Source organism: Pararge aegeria, chromosome 19, assembly GCF_905163445.1.
Source record: "Pararge aegeria chromosome 19, ilParAegt1.1, whole genome shotgun sequence".
Lineage (NCBI taxonomy): Eukaryota > Metazoa > Arthropoda > Insecta > Lepidoptera > Nymphalidae > Pararge > Pararge aegeria.
The window spans coordinates 10,065,372-10,083,182 of NC_053198.1; the positions used below are offsets into that span (position 1 = coordinate 10,065,372).

The window sequence follows — 17,811 nt, forward strand, 5'->3', positions numbered from 1 at the left end:
TTAAGTGGTGTACTAAAGGAAGTGAAGATCAAGTAATTTAATTGTAAGTAATTAAAGGACGAGTGATAAAATGTACTTATGACAAGTTGTAGAATATGTTACGAATTTTCATTGATATTAGGAGTACTAATATAGTAATAATTCATATGCAGAGTAACCAGGTGATCAACTGGGTAGTTATTATATAAACGATGTTTTTGTTCAAATATTTAAAACAGATTTTAATTTATATATTTTCTGCACAATGATCTTCTATGAGTTTTTCTGGCAGAAGTGGACCCATCAACAATTGGAAATTACACTTGCTCTGGGCGTAACTCATTTGGTTCGGAAGATGTAACTTATCGGATAGAGTGCGCTGCACCACCAGCCGCACCCACATTAGCTTTGGATCGAGCTGATCATACTGACGCTAAACTCTCCTGGAGGACTACGCATCATCCTTCTGCACCTCCTCATGGTAAGTTGGATCTAGTTCCAACGCCTTTTATTTAAAGGATTAAATCTGTTTCCTTCTTCTTAGATAGATTAACAGTTTCTATTCTTCTGGCACATAATGTTACAAAACTAAGTTGTGTTCTGTGTTTGAGTGGCATATAATTTAGTCATATTTGTGAATAAGCATTATCATCATATCATCCGATAGATATCCACTACTGGAGCACATCTCCAGTATTTTTTGAAAAGATATCCAAAATTCTTAATAAATTTTCTCGGACAAAAGAAAGCGCAATTAAAAATATTATTATGTTCCTTAAAACGGAAACACTCCATTTGCTTAATTTGCATGGATTCTAGATTGAAAACTTCTACCATAAATCATTGAAATTATTTCGTTTGGTCCTATGTAAAGGTTTTACAATCTCCTGGCTCCGAGTGCGAGACGATATTACTGATGGTGCCGAACCTACCAGTTCAAGGGGTGATGAAGAACGTAAAATAGAAGCAGGAGGAGAAGCCTCTAGTGTAGTATTAAGGGCATTATCTTGTGGTGCCAGTTACTCTGTGAAAGCTGTGGCCCATTCGAGGGCTGGTTCATCACCTCTATCAGTTCCTTTAATGGTCAGAACGAAACCTCCAGGTAATTATTTCTAATATTCTATCTATTCGGTTTTTTCACACTTTTCTCTAAACAATTGCTTTTGTTTAAATTGAACAACAAATCATATTTTCTCGAGTAATAAAATCTTAGATCACAAGAGAATAAATATGGAGGTTTTGTGAATGAACATCATCATTAACAAAATGATATTTTGGCTGGAGTAAAGTGGCAAGAAGTAATTTAAGATGTGATCAGTCCTAGTATGGGAAGGCGGGGGAAATTCAGACAACAATCAAGAGGAAGGAGCAGAAGCTGCCGTATGGAGCAATAGTACTGCACTCGCATTGGACGCACGAAGAGCTGTGCGTTGTGGCGCCAGGCTCGTGAGACTACAGTGGAGAAGAGCAGATGCTACTGTGACCTGGAGGGATGCTGATCTAACCTCTTTGCATCATCATAGAGAAGTAAGTCAAGTTATCTGTAATAATAATAAAGCTGTTGAAGCTAGAATCTGAATAAAAAAAGCGAAAAAACTAAGAGAAGTAAAAATTAAAGTAATAACGATGTGCGCTTCGATCGGGGTATGTAGAATATATAGAATAGTGGATACAGTTTCAAATGGAAAAAAATGTACTAATGTTAAGTGGTAGGTGGATGAAGTCGTGGGCAAACGTTAATTCAAATTATAATTAGGCTTAATAAGAATGTTTAGTGACAAAAGGACGTCGCCCATTACTAGTGCTCTATCACTCAACCTAAAAATAGCGAGAATTGCGATTCAAAAGCTGCACTTTCGTTTGACAATTCAAATGAACTTGCAAAGTAGCGGAGTAAATCCTTTTTAAATTTGAAATCCTAATACTACGTAGCAGCCAGCACCTGAGAAATACTTTTATTTTGTGAATTGCTTATCAGTATGCGAATGGCGCTGGAAGTTTTTGCCATGCATTATTTATTTTTAAACAATAAAATTGCTTTAAACATGAACAGGTATTTTCTTCAAGACATTACTTGGGTATTACTTGGTAAGACACGGAAGCACTAACTACTAAATCTACGAATGAAACGGTCAAAAAATGCTGAAGGAAATTAACCTGCGCAATAACTATACAAGTATGCCTACATTCCAGTTTACTGTTTCTACATATATTTATCAATAGGTTGTGGTCGGAGGATTAGCAGTGGGGACTTGGTATGCCCTCAAATTGTGGACAGCGACCGAATCAGGACGACAGCAAGCCATCATATATGCAGCAACTACCACACATTCTGGAGGTAATTTGAAGAGCATAAATTTCAACATGAATAGCACACTGAAAAGCTAATTGCCTGATAGGAAACGGGATAGTAGTTATTTTTCTATTCGGAAACATAAAACCGCATAACTGAGCTTGATTGTAAAAAGTTAATGTTGGTTTGGTGCAAAAAAAATAAAAATGTCCCTATCTATGCTCGACTTCAAAATACCAAAATATGTCCTGGAATGAGCAGGGGCTACTAGTTTCCTGTGGTTTAACTTGCAACCTTGTTCGTAGCCACTTAAATAAACAAATATGAACGTGTTTTTGTTTTAAATAACACTGGTCTGCAAAAAAAGTTTTTTTTTTCTCCTTCTTGTTTTCATCCATGAATTCTTCATATTTTGTGCTCTAAACACGGAATCTGACATACAATTAAGTACCACACGTAGATTTCCAATATAATATTTATTTAATTAACAAATAATATTATTAAAACATCAATTATTATAACGAAATGAATAAATATTACAGTCTAAGTTTTACATTGAAAAATCCTAAATTATAGTCACAAATGAACAAATATCGGTCAGCTATCTCATTATATGGTTAGAAAATTTGTTATTTTGTAGTTTTTTTCCTTTTCATTATTTCTATTGGAGCTTCTCGGCAAATTGACCAAATATTATTAAAATAATTTTCAAACATATATTTTATATTTATTGTTTTTGCTGATAAAAAAATACATAAACTACACATAAAATACTCAAAAACAATATAGGGAACATGAACTTTATGCAAAACTTCCCAAAATATTTGATACAAAACGTAAACAATTAAGAGACAAGTTTTCACTCAACTGTTGTGGAGTCACAGCGAATACTGCGCATGCGCGTATGTACTACCATAAAAATCACCTTCGGCACTTCCCTTCTTTCTCTTACAACTCTTTGACTCTTATTTTGTACATACACTGTTTGTATATACACTATTTGTAAAATTGACGCGCAAAAAATTTTTTAAAAAAAACCTTAGGAGGTAGAAAAAATTTTTTCATTGCAGACCAGTGTAATCAGAATTTTTTGCGCTCTCGAAAGCTTGAATGAAACTGAGCAGATACTAAATAGATGATATACCAGCACTAGAGTGCTGTAACAAGACGGAACACAGTGGTTATGAGTAGAGTCTCCTATAGAATAATATTAGTTTATGAAAATAAACATTTATTTTTCACGCAGAACGTCTCCGTCGACCAGTGGCTTTTCATTCTGAAGGAGCCCCAACAAATACTGTAAACAACGCAGACAACGATCGAGTACTGGGTGCAGTATCTCTTGCGTTTGCAGCACTGGCTGCACTCGCTGTATCTGCGTTGCTTCTTGTGCTGATGGCGAAACGAAGGTAGGCCATCTATATACATGATTTAAACACAGAGTATTTGAAATAGATACTTTTTCTAGTAACAGAGAAAACTCTTCAGATTAGTCGTGTCACCCCAAGGACGTTTACTTCTAGAAGATCTTTAAATATATTTGTCTGGTCGCTTGCTGCGGTGGTTTTAAACATATGTTGGATTTTATTTAGTTTATTTAATACACAGGCTATTTATGTATATATATTTAATTTTTTAATGGTAGTCTATAATTAAAAATGATGCCTAGCACTAATTATAAATATTTTTTTCATAAATCGTTAGACAGTTAATAAAAATTGTAACTTAATAGTTATATGATACTTTGAACCTCACGTAAGTTTCTATAGAAATTGTTTTTTTTTCCATAATCACAAGAGTAGAGAGAGTAGGCAAACACAGTAGCTCTTCAATCTGTAGAAGGATCGATACTGTAGTAAATTGTATTACCCGGAATATAGGAACTTTACAAACTCTTGACTTCAAATGTAAATACCAGAAACTTGGCAGACTGAAATAACAACATTGACTCGATACAGCAGCCAAATTTAACTCAAATACTTAGAATAAATCTATAGTTCTAGTCCAGTTATTTAAATAAATATTCAAAATTCAAAATTCATTTATTTCAAGTAGGCCTAATATAAAAATATACAGATAAACCCAGACACTAAAAACATTCATGTTCATCACACTACATTGTCCAGTTATGGGAATCGAACCCACGGCATAGAACTCAGAACGCAGGGTCGCTGCCCACTGCGCCAATCGGCCAATAAATAACATTGATATAGTATATTATTCATAAAATTATTCATCAGTTATCTTAGTACCCATAACAAAAGCTACGCTTACTTTGGAACAAGATGGCTATGTGTGTATTGTCCTAGTATATATATTTTATATTGATTTATTAATAGAAGTGACACAGAAAGAAAATCTAGACGGAAATGGCATTTATAAAGGTTTAGTGTTCATAAATCGTCCGAACTATTGTGGCAACTATTGTCGATGAAGTCAACGAAAATCCAGCAGCCTGAGAGCTTTATCAGCGAAAGCGGCTTAAACTGTAACGTAACTCGTAAGCCTATGTAAGATACATACATAAACCTCTGTTTAGCATCAGGAATTCATTATTGAAAACCGAATGAAAGTTGTTACAGTAGTTGTTGAGATTAGCGTGCAATGGCAGATAGGCTGGGATCTGCCCTTAAATATTACATAATATTTAATAAGTATTCAAGGGGTAGCTGTTATTATAGCTGCTAAAACATGCGTTTCTACACTAAGCATTATATCAAAACGCCGGATGTCGCCAACATTCACGCTTAAACTTAGGAAAATATGGCCACTTTGGATGTATATTTTACATCTCACATTTCATGTTGCTTTACCTTCTAGAAACGTGCTGGGGATTCAAATTTTATACGGAGATCGTCTTTCGCAATTTATCACTAAAACAAAGTTTAGTTAAGATGGAGTTAAAAACAGTACTAATTCAATTCGAACCTTGTATAGATTGATTGAAAGCCTATATATATAAAACGACTGCTAGTCTATATATATAAAAATTAATTGCTGTTCGTTAGTCGCTGGAGAGAACGGCTGGACTAATTTGGCTTATTTAGATCTTGAAATAATTATGGAAGTATAGGGAAGGTTTAAAAGGTAAGAAAATAACTAAAATCCGTCTGTACGTGACTAACGTAACCTAACTCCTCCAAAATAGCTAGACCGATCTTGATGAAATTTTGTGTGTATAATATTAATTTTTGTGTATTGTATTCCATAGGTTTCTGGTTGATTTGAAAGCAATCAGACCCTCAGGTTGTTCTGCTTTACCGGGCAGACGATGTCTGCCGAGTCCGCTCGTATTGAATAAAAATATATCATCATACAATGCTCTGAGAATGTTAAAATAACACTTTAAACCTTATTTAAAAAGTTTTGATAGTTTGATTTGTGGATTTAAAGATTTAACCTTTAACACCCTCAGAGTATACTACGACGATGCGTTCCGTGTTTTGTTACATAAGGCCAGGAATTGTTCGTCTGTCATGATTCCTGATGCCACAGATCCCGACGTCTAAGCAGTGCTTTGAAAATCCTTTCGCTTTTCTGTGAAACCGTACGAAATTCTAATAAAACTTGTTAGAATAGTGGCTCAGATGAACAATGTATGTTTTAAACATTGGCGAAAAGTGCACTAGATTCAGAACGTAAAATAATTTGCGACCCATCTGGGCACCATGAAGTTTATGGGCTATCCCTCCCGTTGGAAGAGACCTTTGGCCTGTTGATGATGAAAAATTGCAACATGCATCATGTTGTTATTAACAACATTATCCAATAAGTATTATTAATTTTCGGTTGCGATATAGTTAAATGTATTCTCATGTCAACTATTCCGACTACTAATACTCGGTTTTACACACATTCAAACCAACTTGCGTATGTGTTAGCGACGTGACAAACCACAATACGCGCTTGAATGAAACCTCTTATTGGTTGTGCAGAACATAAATTTGAACGTTGCCGTATAGACACACGCCGCTCTTTTGTATGACGTTTTCTTCAAAGTTTAAGTCACGCATCGTAGCATTCTACGATAGCCTTGCAAAAGTAAAATTGCACAATCCTACATACAACGAGCAGCAGCCAACTTTGATACCAAACAATTTCAAAATATGAAAAATACATTTTATAAAGATCTACTTAGCTAGGGTATAAGAACTTTAAAGTCTTACGTCATGGATTGCTTATATTTCGATTTGAAATAAGAATCTTGGGTGTACGGTTGTGTGATTTCACTAGAAACGCCATCTCTCGCCTCATGTTCAAAGCTTTAAACTTTAGGGTTTCCATTTTAGTACCGTGTTGTCTTGTGGTGGGCAAATCGAGGAAGAAGCTCGTCGCTGCAGCCACTCAGTGGCTAGTACGGACAAGTCAGTGTGTCCCGAACAGCAGAACATAAGGAACTGCCAACACGACTATAAGCACGACAAACTGTCGCCTGCTTCTGGTGAGAATTTATGTACGACATGGGTGTATTTCAATTTTATTAGATTAAGTTTATATGAGTATAACGTCTCTCCCAGGTGCAAAATTCCTAACATAATAAGATCACACTGATTTATGTTACTGCCGTTTTGTACTCACGCATGTTTGGGAGAAATGTTATAACTTATACTAACGAAACACTAATTGTACGTAAATATTATTTTTAATACCTGTAAAAAGAAAAAAAAACTGTTTTTGTCTTTTAATTAAATGTATAATAGTGCATGGGTGTCTACATTTGTTTCTTTTTTAAATTATTGTTGTCGTAAAAATTTTTGGAACAATGTTTGCAGTACATTACTACCATATATAAATACATATACGCTTTATTATAAGTAGGTTTACATTACCGGTTCTTGAAATATCAAATACCTGCTATTTTTGTCTCAACCGCTGATTGTAAAGAGAAGAATCGAGCCGCTGATGCTTCATAATAATAAGAAATATAAATAAAATAAAAACCGGCCAAGTGCGAGTTGGACTCGTACATGAAGAGTTTCGTAATATCATTTATAAAACGATTTTAATTTTATTCTGTTTTTTTAGTGTCTAGGTGCTATTATAGCAACAAAAATACATATTTTGTAAAAATTCCAGCTGTCTGACTAACACGGTGTATGAGATATAGCCTGGTCACAAACGGATAGACAGACAGACGGATGGACAGCGGAGTCTTAGTAATAGGGCCCCGTTTTACCGTTTGGGTAAACAATCCTGAATAATCAAATATTTTCAAAACTAACCCGTTTCAAAATATACAGATGTATACGAAATAAGTCCGTACGCGACATTCGCGGTGGGTGGTGAGACGGCAGCAACATTGGACCATACGCTACAATTCCGCACATTTGGCCACCGAGACAACGACGCACCTCCGCACCGACCCTGCAGAAAGCATCCGCAAAGACACCGCGAACGAGCTGATGGTAACTATAAAGGTGCCAGTGAATTATTAATTGAATAGTTCCATGTTAGATGCACATTAATGACCTCAATGGCGCAGTCGCGAATGGTGAATGAGTGGTGGAGTAGGGGGTTCCAGGGACAATTCAGCAATTTAAAATTCCAGAATTGTATTGGTCTGGTCTACGGCGCTCAAGTCGTGGCTAGTTACCAACCTACAAAGACGTGCCGCAAAGCGATTTAGCGTTCCGGTACCATGTCGCGTAGAAACCGATTAGGGGTAGGGTTTATAGATGCCATAGAGGGAAATGGCAGCTACTAGCCATACCCTTAGTCGGTTATACCGGTACCATCTTAAATTTCATCATCTTTTACTATCCGGTGAGATTGCAGTCAAACGCTAACTTGTAGTGGAATCATAAAGAAATAGTCGCTACGTGATAAGCTATGAGACGGTAGCTTTAGACACACGTTACAATTCTACACATTTGACCATTCGTGACAAAGCGCTTACGCACCCGACTATGCATAAAACACTAGCAAATACAAGGCTTACGAGTTATTGGGATTATATCTGTTTTTGCAATAAGTTAATACGCGACAGTCGCGGTAGATGGTGAGTCGGCAGACACATTGGACCACACACTTCAAGTATGCACACTAGGCCACCGAGAAAACCACGCACCCAAGCTTACAAACTTACAGAAAACTTCCTCCGCGAAATTTTTAGTTTTTCAGATGATGATTTTGGTAACGACAAATCCTACTTCTATTTATCTATATATAAATAAAAGAGAAAGTGTTCTGTATAGGCTCCGAAACGGCTGGACCGATTTCAATGAAACTTTCAGGAAATCTCCGGATTGACCTGGCGAGTAATCCTGTAAAGTTTGGTGACGATCGGAGCACTCCTATTTTTGAACTGTCAAACTGTCAAATACAGCTTTTATTTACTATGATGATATTCTATTGTTGGGTGGTTATGGGTGTAGATAATGATCTTCACCCGCTCGAGAACAGAATAGAAGAGAATGAATACGGAGAGAAATAAATGATTTAATATATGATGAGACTCAAATTAAAAATTTAATGATGTAAGTTTATTGTTTAAATAAAATAAAGCAAAATCTAGCCCGGCGAAGCGGGCTGGGTACGCTAGTATATTATAAATTTGAAAGTGTGGATGTTTTTTACTCAATCGCGCAAAAACGGCTGAACGGATTTGGATGAAACTTTGCATGCATATAGCCTTTGTCATAGGCTACCTTTTATCCCAAGAAATAAGAGAGCTCCCTTGGAAATAAAAATCCTTAATCCACGCTAACGAAGTCGCGGGTATCAGCTAGTAATAGATACAATTAACCGCTTAAATATACGTCACTATTCGGAATCAATGACACTGGCTGATACGAAGTAGTATAGTAACTATAATTATTATAGAATATAATCTTGTATATTCACATTTTTTTTTTATATTTTATTTTATATCCCAATATACGCCATACCTACCAATATACGCGGTTAGTTTACAAAGTTTGTGATGAGAATACATTTCAAACAGCGTATTACTGAAGTTTGGTTAAACTTGCCAAAACAAAGTTTGTTAGAACTTTGGCCTACATGATGAAATCGCTTATTTTACTGTGTGTTTTTAATTTACAACACCTTTTTTTTTATTATCTCCAAGATCTCCAAATTAACATTACTGTAACGTATAATTTTCTATTATTGGGTACGTTATTTGGATCGATTCCAAATAGTGCGGTGGATTTGACGGTACATTTGGGTACGTAACAAAACCTACCTAGCGCACATTTGGGTACGTAACAAAACCTACCGAGAATCAAACCCGGGACCCGAGACGCTCACCACGAGCGTCTCGGGTCCCGGGTTTGATTCTCGGTGGGGCTATTAAGATATTTAGAATTTCCGAATTTTCTCTTGCCTGACCGTGTGGGAGGCTTTAGCAGTGGCTAGTTACCACACTACCGAAAAAGACGCTTAGGAACCTATTGGGGTGCCATACCTCAAACAGGTTAGACCGCTACCACATTAGACTGCATCATCACTTACCATCAGGTAAAATTGCAGTCAAGGTCTAACTTGTAATGGAATTTTAAAAAGTAGTCATTTTATTTGTACTATATTTAGTTTTCGCCCTGTTAGATGTTTACATACTGAAGTTTGGTTAAACTTGCTAAAACAAACTATGTTAATACTTTGGCCTCCTGAATGAAATCGCTTCTACTTTTTTTACTTTCATTATGCCTAAGGTCTGTAATTAACACATAATTGTTGTAGTATTTTCCATCTAAGGGATAGGTACATAATATGGATAAGTACCACTTCCAAAGACTTATTTGAAATGGAATAAAATAAGTAGTCTTTTATGTAAACTATATTGAGTTTTCGTCCTGTTAGATGTTTACATAAATCTCTTTCTCCTCAAAGCTCCAGTATTTGCTTATAAGTGCATGTGCCATCAAACCTGTGAATGTTAATTTAAGCGAACAATAATTACTAGTTGATTACTAGAAAAGTGACAACCAGAAATAATCCCACTTTTATGTACACATTTATCATGTTACTAGCTCTTGCCCGCGACTTCGTCTGTGTTTGTTTTTTTTTTGATGTGGCTTTCAATTTACTTAAAGTTCTAAAAAAAATTAAAGTATTCTGTATCGCTAAGCCTTAAATGAGTAGTTTGCTGCTGTCCGCTGAGGAGTTCTGTCCTCTATCTCCAACCACATTCAGATCTACACAAAGTTTGGGCAAAAATAAAAAACATATTATAACCTCTGTAATATAAAAATATTTATTTAAATCGGTTATAAATTTGTCGGAGTTATGGTGTAAAATCGCCAAACACTTTCATCCCCTCTACCAAAGGAACCGAGCTTAATGTCGGTATAAAAAGTCCTATATTACTTCTAACACTTCCAAGTATATGTGTACAAAGTTTCATGAGGATCGGTTAAGTAGTTTTTGCGTGAAAGGGTAACAAACAAACTTACATTGACAATTATAATATTAGTAGGGATACTAGGGATAGGGATTTACGTATCATAAGTACCATCTATAATCCTATAAGGTCTACTTGAGTAAAGATGTTTTTGACTTTGACTTTGAATGCATTACCTAATAAACGTTTATGAGTAATAATGTCAAAATTCTAAATTCAAAAATGTTTTATTCATGTAGACTTATCACAGGCACTTATGAAGCGTTCATACATTTAATTTGTTACACTAATGTTAGTGATGGTGATAACTGGATTGTCATGTCTATAGATTAAGTTTATGTACCTTTAAAATATTATAGTTCAACCTTTGTTTTTACTTTTTTACCGACTTACAAAAAAGAGAGGTCTCATTCGGTTGTAATTTTTTTTTTACAATAAAAAAAAATATCGACAACCAATCTGTTAAACTATGGTACGTTTCTTGCTACTATATAAAAACGAATACGAATTATATGATCACCCCATAGTAACTTTCTACATTTTACTTGTCACCGACTTAAAAATGTTGTAGAAAATATTTATTTCTTGCTTGCTAGTTGTTTAGCAAAGTCGTTTATTTTTTGTGAAAGTTTTTTTTCTTCAATTTTGACCTAGGTACTTTAACTTCAGCTTTCGCCTTTGTCTTTACTTTTGCTTTAACAATGCGTTACTGCCTCGTTGGTCCGGTAGCATGTTCAACTACAGTTCACGAGGTCCTAGATTCGATGCCTGTCAGGACAAAAAAAATGTGTTCAGCTTTTCTTTCACTCAGGACCAGGAATATAACAGCTTCCACACCTGTAGCGCGTTAGAGCTCGCCAAACCGCTTTTGAGCAGCAAAATGGATCCAATTTTTTAAATCTGCTTTGCCGTGATGTAAATAGGCTAACAATGGTCACCTTTGTATCTTAATAAATGCATTTGTATATATCTGTATCAGTGGAGAAGCATCACTCGGAGTGCGAGCTACAGCATCTGAGCCGATATGAGAAAGTGCGACCGCGACACTGCGCCGGAACCTCGTACTGCGTACCGCTATCACACCATGGTAATTATACTGTACCCAAGGAACGAATAAAAAAATATATTATCACGTTGTATGACTCCGATAACAGCTTAAAACTCAAGAATACGCTATTTAAATTTATAATTATATTTATCATCTTCATCATATGACGTCCGATAGACGTCCGCTGCTGGACATAGGTCTTTTGAAGGGAGTTCCAAATTCCACGGGTTTCTGCCGCTTGTGTCCAGCGGCTCCCTGAGACGTGCTTAATGTATTCTGTATACCTCGTTGGGGGTCGAACAACGATGCGCTTACCAGTGCGGGGCCGCCATTACAGCACCTTGGGACCCCAACTTCCATCCGTTCTCCGAGCTATATTGTCAATTAGAATATATATTGTCTATATATTTTAACTTTCACATTTGTCTTCGACACCACCGCAGCGAGGCACAGTTCCTAAGATGCTGGCAGCATTGCCTTTGGATGGCCAAACTAATTCTTTGGCCAAGGTAACTGCCCGCTCTAGGATATATTATTGTCTTTATTATATTGTCTATAATTATATTGTCAAGTTAGAATAGCTAAAAAGTAGGTAAAGCGAATTGTGATATTTATAGATGTAGGGCGTATTATATTAAAAACCAATGTTAAGCAAAAGATATATCAAATCAAGTATTTTTATATAGTAATATTTGACGGACCGATTATGGCCAACCTGATAAGTAGAAAGCTAATGCAGAGCAACACTTCAGAGGGTATTCAAGGAACACGACGTGTTGACGTGTGACAAAGTGTAATAGCGGTGGTACTTCTCCGGACAAGTTCTGTCACAAAAAGCTGATTACCAAGCTGATTATACTTTTAGAACTTAATCTAAACTCATACTTATTATATACTTGACAGTTAGTGTATTATAATTTTGTTATTTGATATTTAAAAAAATGGTCTTGAGTTGTGACTTGATTTTAAGAGACATCTAATAATCTATTGTAAAACCTTATTCGTGAATCCTATTATTGTGAATCGTTTATTTATACACCGACTGACCCACAGATACTGGGTTATCCTTTAAAGTTTTGATTCGTAGCCAAGCCAATTTCACCTTTACAAACCCTTTCATTCCTGTCTTTCTTTTTCTGTACGTATCTACATTACCGTTAATTATTAAGCACTGATTTCACAGGTTCTGTTGATGTATTTTTATGGGCGCGCCTGGACCTTTATCAAATGCCACGGATACGCATGATATTGCAAATACGCTACAAAACTTTAGTAACATAATTTCAAAATTATTTAAATGAAATAGGTACGTAAGTAGTGGTAGGGAAAAATCCTCCTAAAAAAGGCATCATAGCTTGCTACTTGCGCACCAATTTTGAAATCCCGTAGGTATAGCCTAAATCGAATAGTATAAAAAACGTTTCACCAACTTGGGTGATAACTATCGGTGAACGGTTGATGTATGCCTAGGAATCTCCGATTAGGCGTTACCTTGTTCGTCGTCGTAGTGCATATATTGCAGCTGTAATCAAAACATATTAACAAACCTTAACGTTAATATTTATGTTCCATTTTTACTTTTCGATTTTTTCGTAGCACAAAATAAGGCTATCACAAATCATATCACACAATATCATCTATCATTCAACCAGCGCGAGCGACTTGTTAATATATTCGCGCAATATATCAGAGGCTTTATACCTAATAATGATTTATGATTCGAACCAGTGAATTCTCTAAGGTATTGTGGCAGTCGAAATATTATGTTGGGTAATGAGACAGGTGGGCGAAAATACGTCAACCTAGCGCTGAAATAAATAAATCTTAGCAACTTTTGTTATGAAAGATGTACTTATAAAATATTGTTTTCAAAGTATCAAATCTAGGATCCCTCTTCTAATTTGTAGTGAAAATTTGAAATTGATTGCTTCCGGCAGATGAGTCATGCGTACAGAAATTTTCAGTACCAATAGTACTCTGTAGTCAAGAAGTTGGCATAATCTATCCCCTTGCCTCAGGCCGTAAGTTCGACCACAGCTTCATCAACTCTCCGGGCATACATATGGAAATAATATCCAAAAATGTGGTCATTGGATGGCTACGCATTTCCGTGGTGTCACCTGGTACTAGTTGCCAACTAAAAAACAGCGCTGTATGCTCCCAATGGCGCATGCAACTCAATGTTGAGCACCTTTTTCAAGGTTGTGCCACACATAACATACGTGGTGTCGTTGATATTGTTTTTTTTTTTTTTTTAAATATTAATAGCGGGCAAACGAGCAAGTGGGTCACCTGATGATAAGTGATTACCGCCGCCCATAAACATCTGCAGCATCAGAGGAGCCACCGATGCGTTGCCTGCTTTTCAGGAATTTGTTTATCCGCCCCTTGAATAACCCTAGATGAGGAAACACATCAGATGGGAGATTGTTCCATAATTTGCAAGTGCGCGGTAGAAATGATCTGGTATTTCTTACTATATATAATCTGGATGTATAGTTTTATCATTTTTTTTTAAATATATATAATTTATAGGCGGTGGTGGCGGTAGTGGAGGCGGCGGAAGCGCTGGAGGGTTTTCCGAAGTGTACGCAGGCGACTCGAGCGCTGAGTCTGGACCCGGCTCTCTCTCCCCGCGCACTCACCACGAGCATAGCTAGCGCCAGGGCAAAACGGCGACTAAATAAATATACCTTAGACTTATATTATTTCAATACCAAGACAAATTAAGAATCATATATAGCGTTCCTTATATACCTACTCCTATTATAGGACTCATTAAAAGTTATTCGAAAAGCTCTGAATGTGGACCCAACTCCTTGCACTCACCCAGTTGGTGCCTAGGCAAATGAATACCAATTTAAACTAAGCATTCTAAATATTTCAAACGGAATTAATTGATGAAAGTCTCTATCAAATTAAAAACAAAATCAAAGTTTTCATATAGGATATACAAGTGGACTGTTTATGTGAACGCCACGCCAACGCCGTAATTAAGTTAATTATTTCGATAATTACCTATTTAGGAATTATTGTGTATAAGTGTGGTATATTTCATAGAAAAAAAAAATATTAGATCATGAAAGACTTAGTATCAATTCTCTGATATATCTGATCAGACTGTTCAGTCATACGTCTGAATAATCTGTAGCGTAATAGTTGGTAGACCCTGTAAAGCCCGGTTTAAGCGACTAAAAATTTAATGCGGCACAGTTTCTGAATTAGAACCCTATTTAATAAGCAAAGACATGCAATAACAAAAAAAGGAGCTATTTTTTTACGCCAAATACAACAACCGATCTGATTTTTCTCTGGAATTCAGTAAAGTGGAATCGCATCATTAGCCAAAATTAAAAAAAATATTTGAAAGTTTTTGTGTAAAACGGAGAGTATAAACCGGTATTCATAATCACTAAGCTTTCTAGTGATTCCCACTCACCGTGATATATTGAAATGCTAAAATTAGTAGTGAAATAAAAATGACGAAAGCAATAAAGTAATAAAAAAAAATGGAGACTATACACCATAATCAAAACTAAGCAAACATGTAAAATGCATATCTAAATAAAACTAATAAATGGGAAATCTGAATCAAAAATAAAATATCTATAAAAGATCATAGAATGTCGATAGTTCCATAAAATTTATATAAAAAGCTCGTGGTCGTTTCGGGTAGTAATAAGTTGAGAGATCGAGAAATAGATGTTCAAAGATATTTTTAAGAACTACCTAAAATATTCCTCCGGAACTATTTAAGCTACATTTTTGGAAAACAAACAATTTAGACGTATAATGGGAAACAACTTCAATACAATAACTGTTAATGCCTAATTATAACTCAATTGAAAATGAAATATTACGCTTTAGTTAACTGCCATTTTGTAATAATATAATAATAGTAAATATAAGGATTTTTTTTTGTATACAATAACACTATCACATAATCCGTACCTATCTATATTAATAATAGGACAATGTTGCCCATTTGTAATCAAACATTTTTTGAACTGTCTTATGTCGTGTATAGAATAGCTGTATCTTACGTTTACACTTGATATGAAAATGAAAAACGCAATATATGGGAAAGTAATAGAGAAATTATAAACGTAAATCTCTTTGATACGATTGGTAAATTTTATCGCTTTTTCCTGAAAGCCGATAATAATGTTATATCCTTTTAAAAAATTAAAAAGCTTTTCACACCGACCCAGCAATCAAGTGTAAACGTAGCAATTTTTCTAGTCTACCAAATATGTGAGAATAGTAAATCTGTAAATACTAATAGTCTGACTGACGTTATAATTTTGAATGGAGCTTAAATTTGTAAATATACGTATTTTGTAGATAACATTAAATAATTAACACTCTAGTCAATTTTTATTGATTGTTTTATGACAATATAATTGTATGATGTAAATATTGAATCAACGTGAGAATTTCTTTGTTGTAATATAAATAATTTATCTCAATAGTTTTTTTATTTCCCCTTCTTCTAAAACTTATTGAACTAACACTAAACCGCAGTTCGCGTTTATCATTCCAGTAACAATCTCCCAGCGATCCAATCAAAAACACTGTTTTTGTTCATAACCCAATCCAGCGTTAATTTAAAGGAGGTACTGGAATAACTTCTGAAGAGGCGAAAACTAATGTCTCGAAAACGTTGCAGTTTGATAACTTAAACAGAATACCTTTAACACTTTATAACTAGAAGGCGATGTACTTACCTACCTATCCTAAATATAACAATAAGAATTATCTCGACACAATCTTTTCTCTCATAGTAATTAATTAAATAGACCCACGCTACTCCAACGCTTTATCCTTTGGTGGCTAATGTGCATTTGGTATTCAAACTTCCGAGATTAGACTGCACTTTTACGAAAGAGATCACTCAGATGTCAGAAATTTCGTTTAGGTCCTCTATTTTCTAAGTATACAAGTAATATGTAATAATTAGAATTATTTTGTAATAATAATAATTCGTTATTCGATCAAGGGTCGAGTACAGAAGGCAGTAGTCACTGAAACGGCGCGTATTTTGAGGATGTTCCACACTCAGGTCTCAGCTCTGACTGCCGGTTGCTTGGGCATTCAAAAGGCCCGCAAGCGGAGAAGTGGATGTTTTTTTTTTTATAATTTTTAAAACTTGTTCTTTATTTATATAATTTAACATCGTTAAGAATTAAAATCAATAAATTATGAAATCAAAAATAATTTATAAATAAGGCTAAGGTTTGAAGCTGATCATCGAGAGAAAATCTTTTATTGCAGAAATCTGTGAAAATTGTGACTGAATTTTCGGCTGAATACCATTTGAAATAATACCATAGCGGGAATGAAAGGTATTAATCCCACCGAAGACCCTTTGAGTCCGAGTCATGCGAACAATTCAAATCAGTCTGCCGGCATTCCTCAAATGTTTACTCTCCTCACCAAAATTCTGCCTTTAAGCCAAAATTACTTTTAAATGCCAATCCTATTATAGGAAGAACTATAAGTCCATTCAGCTGCCAGTGTAGGTTATTTGTATAAATTTTTACTGATTTTAATTATAGGTTGTATGCCTTGAGAGTGACTCTTTAGTTAAGATATATGCAATAGAAAAATCCTTGCATTCTTAGCAATCAGTAAATAGCTTTTAAAGTACTTTAATCATATTTTTACAAGCATGTTATCGGTTTTATTATATCTATACATACAAGTTATAATTCCAAAAACTTCTTATTATAGCTTCATAATTTCTTTAAGATTAAACTAAGCTTCGATGTCAATACTTTTCCCGTGGAATATTCCATAATCCGCTGATCCAGTGGTCACTTTAGGGAGGTGGGTGCCAAGCCGCACTCTTTTAGGGAGAGTCCATTTAACCACGCCTCCCTTAGGGGGGTTTGATACACGTTTATTCAGGAAAAACCCCCTCGCAAAAAAGGAAACACCACGAGCATTCGAAGCGGATCGAAAATTAATTATTGCTTGGCAAAAACGTTAGGTATTTCGCGTTTAGTTTTCAGTCTTTGTTCGGGGCAGAGAGGCCATTGTGCGATCGGTTTTCAATTTTCAACTACCCACTGCAATTCCATAGTTCAATACAAAAAATCCTCTAAAATATTGAATTGAACTAACTTTTATTTCTCTTGTTCGAAA

At 35.3% G+C, this 17,811-nt stretch overlaps 1 protein-coding gene across 1 annotated transcript in view; it reads left to right on the forward strand.

Moving 5' to 3' along the window:
* LOC120632076 (Down syndrome cell adhesion molecule-like protein Dscam2) overlaps positions 1-14,613 on the forward strand; it is a 52,611-nt gene extending 37,998 nt beyond the window's left edge. Inside the window, exons 23-31 of the mRNA XM_039901852.1 lie at positions 272-460; positions 854-1,081; positions 1,298-1,506; positions 2,203-2,317; positions 3,519-3,681; positions 6,562-6,713; positions 7,513-7,677; positions 11,596-11,703; positions 14,200-14,613. Coding sequence (XP_039757786.1) covers positions 272-460; positions 854-1,081; positions 1,298-1,506; positions 2,203-2,317; positions 3,519-3,681; positions 6,562-6,713; positions 7,513-7,677; positions 11,596-11,703; positions 14,200-14,324 — 1,454 coding nt within the window. The 3' untranslated portion in view covers positions 14,325-14,613. The remainder of the gene's footprint in view (positions 1-271; positions 461-853; positions 1,082-1,297; positions 1,507-2,202; positions 2,318-3,518; positions 3,682-6,561; positions 6,714-7,512; positions 7,678-11,595; positions 11,704-14,199) is intronic.
* Positions 14,614-17,811: the final 3,198 nt, after the last annotated feature.